We start from the raw sequence: 5,486 nt of genomic DNA on the forward strand, positions 1-5,486 counted from the left end.
TATATATATATATATGTCAATCAATTAGTAAAATTTGAAAAATAGATATAAAAATACCTTCAATTTAAAAACTTCATTATCTTGTTCAGCTCGAGTCTTTTGTTCTAATAGAACGTCTTCTGCACTTTTTAATTGTTGTTTAAAGTGTCCAATAGCTAAATTCTGGCTTTCTAATTGTTTCTAAAGTTTATAAATTAAATTTATGAGTCTTATATTTTTTAGTACTATAAACATTTTATTTTTTGTCCACTGTGTAAAACAATTAAAATGTAAAAAAAGAGTTAGAGAACATAAAAAATATTATTATTAAAAATAAAAATAAAATTTGAATGAAATTTTTATGACTACATATTTTGGCATCATAAATTCAAAAAAAAATTGTTCAGCCATGGTCGACTTAAAAGTTTTTTAAATAAAACTTATTTAAAAGCATATGTGAACTACATTCTCATTAAATTTAAAATGTTCTTTTTTTACTGCAAAATAAAAACAGCTAGTGATATATTTGGCATATATAAAACAATCCCATGTTTTGCTCATACTATAAATCTTATAGCTAATAACGCATTAGTGATTGTATTAATTTAAATCAATTGAATGACAAAATTAGAAATATTGTAAAATTTAAAAATAGTGTCAATTCTTATGATGAATTAAGAAGTATCCAAAAAAATTATGGTAAAAAATAATATGTAATGTTCACTATTTTAAAATATTGCATTTCAAGTTTATCAAAAGGAAAAGTTTTAAAATTAATATTGGACATCGAGACACGTTGGAATAGTCTATATTATATGATGGATAGATTTTTACATTTGTATCATGTTGTTTTTTCTATTTTATTAGAAAGGCCAAATTCACCTGATTTAATAATAACTAGAGAAATATTGATTGTCAAAGAAGTTAAAAATTTGATGCAACCACTTGAAGACATGACACAAAAAGTCTCTGGCTAAAAATATACCACAATTAGTACAATTTTACCATTGATAAATTGTATCAATAGTGCGGTGAATAATTGTCAAACTACATCTTTAATTGGTATTGAATTAAAAAAGTATATATTATTTTAACTTGACAAGCGTTTAAAGAATCTAGAAATATTTAATGACTTTCCTCTAGCTACATTAATTCAAAAACATGAAGTCCTTATATCCAAATTTATATTACATTGCTCTTCAAAAATTAAGTATTGACGATACCTCTGTTCTATCAGAACGCTTATTTTTTTTTAAAAACTGGTCAAACAATATCTAAAGTAAGAAACAGATTGACGGGAAAACATTTATCTAAGCTTGTCTTCATGAGTTAATTAAGTAAAGTAGATTAGTTTTCAAAAGTCTTATAATATTATAAAAAAATTTATATATGGTTTTATTTTTTAAAAGTCTTAAATATTTTTTATTTTGATTAATTTTTTAAAATAAAGTGTCTACTTATTTCAGTTTACATATTAATTTTTTTTAATTTAAATAATTCTACTTTAATTATTTGAAATTAAATTATAAAGTACAAGTCATATTAGGCTCCAATAATAGATTATATAAATTTAAGTTATGAGGTTATATACAAAAATTAAACCCTTTATAGCATGTATAATTCGAGAAATAGAAGGATGTAAAAACTTATCATTATTGTTAATTTACGAATAAATATCAAATTCAAATAAAATTGGGTGATACCCAGACTTAAAAATCCTGTAAAAATTGCACATTGAAACTGTGTTTTAAATGGTTTACCAATTTTTTATTATTGTTTAAATTACTATTATTAAAAAAAAATGATTTCGAATTTTACTACCCAACATGTAATAATGGTGTTTGTGATACAGGATTAAAATAGTTTTTCTTTAAATATTGATATTTTAGCTTCGATGCGAAGCTAAGAAGGTATTGGTTTTACTAAGATGTGTTTTTTTTTTTTGTGTCTGTTACCACTTTTTCTCAGCTCTCACCGAACCGATTTCTTTCAATGATATGTCAAAAGATCACAAATCATATCTAGTCGAAGATATTACCCTCAAAAATTGAAAAAAATTCCCTCATTCCCTGTAAATGGGGGTAACATCCGAAAAAATTACAAATTTAAAAATGGCTAATTTTCGAAATTTTTTCAATTTTTTTTACTAAAAACTGCCGTAACTTTTAGCTTCGATGCGAAGCTGAGAAGGTATTGGTTTTACTAAGATGTGTTTTTTTTTGTGTCTGTTACCACTTTTTATCTGCCCACAGAAGGGAATTTAAAATGACAACTTTTTCACAAGAAATTAATTTTTTCAACTTAACTTTCGAAAGTGTTCCGGAAGGTCTGACACTTTTATATATATCTTAAATTAAAGTTAATGTAATATACTTTATTATGAAAAAAAAAAATTTCGGACTTTATTTTGTCTTCGTTGTGAAAATGGCTACCAAATGCTATTATTTTGTGAAAATTCTCAATTTTATTTTTTACATTTTTAACTTTATAATAATGTATACAATTTATTTATGAGAAATAATATTTTTTAATAATCTCTTTTTCATTCGACATACTTTATCTTAATTAGGATATTAATAAGGAACTAGCAGTTTATGAAGCTTTTGGAATAATCCACAAATTTTTTAAAATTAAACACTATCTAAAGATTTGCATCGAAGCGTTTTTTTTTGATAGTGATTTTAATCACTGCAGATATCATTATACTTATTCCAACTATGCCACGTCACCACTGTGCCGCGACCCCCCTGAGCTGGGTTTTTTTTTGTTAGGTATACAGATGTCTTAATATCAAACCGAGCTCTATAAATCATTATAGAAAAGCTATAAACAAAATATCGATCCTATATAATATCGATATTGTGTCAATATTTGCCATCCCTATATGTAGTGAAGGTAGATGTTTACTGATGAACATTTTACCTGTTCTTTAGACTGAAAATCATGTATTTTATCTTCTAATATCTTTATTTGAGATATTTGACTTACAGTTTCAAGCTTAACAAATAAATAAATACTGTTAAGAAATACAGCTACATGATTTTTAATTAGACTTTTATTAGAAGGTTGAATTTTAAATAATTTACCAGTAAATTCATATTTTCTTCATTGAGTTTTACATTTTTTGACTCAAAGCTTTTTGTTGTATTTTGATAAGTGTTTACTTTTTCTACCAATTCCTGTATTGTATTGGTATGTGACTCAATATAATTTTTATCAGATATTTCATTTTTAACTAATGTATCTATTCTATTTTCTAAATTTTTTTGGACTTTTCTTAGAGCTTTAATTTGATTTTCCTTAAATTTAGTATAAATTTCCATTTTATTTAATAAAGCATTATTTTTTTCTAGTTCCATTTCAGCATGATTTAAAAATAATGTCATATCATTCTGAAAATATAATTACTTTAATTATAATTTTTAATTTTATTTGCAGTTTCAAGCTTAACAAATTAATAAATACTGTAAAAATACAGCTACATGATTTTTAATTACACTCTATTAGAACGTTTAATTTTAAATAATTTACCAGAATGTTCATATTTTCTTCAACAATTTTTACTTTTTTTGACTCAAAGCTTTTTATAGTATATATATAAATGTTTTCTTTTTCTACCATTTCGGATTCATAAGTTGAATGCATATTTTTAAGNCATGATTTTTAATTACACCTATATAATAAGGATAAATTTTAAATAATTTACCAGTAAGTTCACATTCTCTTCAAAGAGTTTTACATTTTTTGACTCAAATCTTTTTATAGTATTTTGATAAATGTTTACTTTTTCTATTATTTCGGATTCATAAGTTGAATGCATATTTTTAAGATGGTTTATGAAATCATTTGATTTAGTGATCTAAAGTTAATGTAAGTAATTAATGCAAGAAGATACAAATAACAATTTTTATTATAACACATTATTTTTATCTTCTATTGTTAATATATAATATGTTGAACATATTAGTAAAAAAATATTTATATACAAATTATAATAAAAGTATACATAATTTATAAATTGTAATACAATTCATTTATGAATAATTAAAAAAATATTAATATTCAATTATTGTACAAACTCCTAAAAATTATTGTAAAACCTTTTATTTATTTTAAAAAAACACTAACTTTTTGTAGCACCTCTTGTTGGGTATAATGTTCTTCTTGTATTGTATTGGTAAGTGTCTCAATATAATTTTTATCAGATATTTCTTTTTTAACTAATGTATCTATTCGATCTTCTAAAATTTTTTTGTCCTCTTTTAAGATATTACATTCATTTAAAAGTTCAATGTTGTTACTTTCTAAATACTTAATTTTTTTAGACTGTATTTTATTACATTCTTTAAAAGACCCTAATTTTTTTTCTAAAGATTTTTTCATATATTCTAATGGCTGAATTTCAGCTCTTAATTGTACCCCCACAGTTTCAAGTTCTTTAACCGTTTCTTGTTTTTTTTCAATGTCTGACAATGCATTAGACAATTTATTATCTAATAAATTTTCATTTCCTTTTAAGCTTTCAATATGTTTCTCTAATGAGGTCTTCTCTTTGTATAATAATTTAGTGTCTTTTTTCAAAGTTCTAATTTGATTTTCCTTAATTTTTGTATCTATTTCCATTTCTTTTATTACAGCATTTTTTTTTTCTAGCTCCATTTCAGTATGGGTTAAAAATAATTTTATATCATCCTGAAAATATAATTAGTTTAATTATAATTTTTATTATTAAAAAAATTTAATTCATATATTTATTGTTGTGTACATATTTATGTATTTTATCATCTAATATCTTTATGTGAGACATTTTACTTGCAGTTTCAAGCTCAAAAATGTAGTAATTACCAGAGGAAGTAATTAATTACGTCGATTTTAGTATAATATAAGCTTTATAATAATAGTAAGCAATTTTCAAACTCTTAAGCAATATAATAATTCCATATAAAAGGGAAATGCAGGGTAAGCAAATTAATAATGGTGGGAAAAAGAATATAAAAGGGAAACATGAAAAGTATAGGGGGACGCCTTTTGGACGTTTTGTCTAAGAAACGTCGAGTTACATGTTAGGAAATTGGACGATAGTGTCTTTGTACGATTTAATTTTGTTTTGTGTTACATTTTGATATTAACTTTATGTTTAATACGTTTCTTAAATAAAATAGCTACTTAAAAACCTGGACTTAGCGCAAATATTTTTTATTCACCGTGCTTTTAGAATAGTGTGTGTATGTTTGGCTAGAGATAAGGTCCTTNAAATATTTTTTATTCACCGTGCTTTTAGAATTGTGTATGTATGTTTGGCTAGAGTCAAGGTCCTTTAGTCAATCTTAATAATTAGTGGACGAGCTGGCTAGTTTTTGGGCTTAACTGTACTTTAGTGAGTATAGTAAAAAGGTAGTTGTGCTGGTGGCTGACAAGGAGCCATCCTTCAGTCTACTACATTTGAGCTAAACCGTGCTGACGGGTCTAAATTCTAGCCCTTTATTAGTTCACTAATTTGAGGGATT

At 24.2% G+C, this 5,486-nt stretch overlaps 2 protein-coding genes across 2 annotated transcripts in view; both read right to left on the minus strand.

Annotated features, from left to right (window-relative positions):
- Window positions 1-57: 57 nt before the first annotated feature.
- LOC126909335 (uncharacterized) lies at window positions 58-3,625 on the minus strand (the record flags this gene model as incomplete). Its single annotated transcript, XM_050691749.1, has 4 exons — window positions 3,511-3,625; window positions 3,066-3,371; window positions 2,902-2,976; window positions 58-180 (listed from the first exon to the last, which is right to left on the minus strand). Coding segments are annotated over exons 1-4 (618 nt in total), but the record flags the coding sequence as incomplete, so codon positions are not given.
- Window positions 3,626-3,646: 21 nt separating this feature from the next.
- The window catches only part of LOC126909334 (uncharacterized), a 4,511-nt gene continuing 2,671 nt past the window's right edge, over window positions 3,647-5,486 (minus strand). Inside the window, exons 5-6 of the mRNA XM_050691748.1 lie at window positions 3,698-3,838; window positions 3,647-3,652 (exon numbers count right to left, since the gene is read on the minus strand). Coding sequence (XP_050547705.1) covers window positions 3,647-3,652; window positions 3,698-3,838 — 147 coding nt within the window. The remainder of the gene's footprint in view (window positions 3,653-3,697; window positions 3,839-5,486) is intronic.

The sequence above is a fragment of the Daktulosphaira vitifoliae genome, unplaced genomic scaffold (genome assembly GCF_025091365.1).
Source record: "Daktulosphaira vitifoliae isolate Bord-2020 unplaced genomic scaffold, ASM2509136v1 Scaffold_274, whole genome shotgun sequence".
In the NCBI taxonomy this organism is placed as follows: domain Eukaryota; kingdom Metazoa; phylum Arthropoda; class Insecta; order Hemiptera; family Phylloxeridae; genus Daktulosphaira; species Daktulosphaira vitifoliae.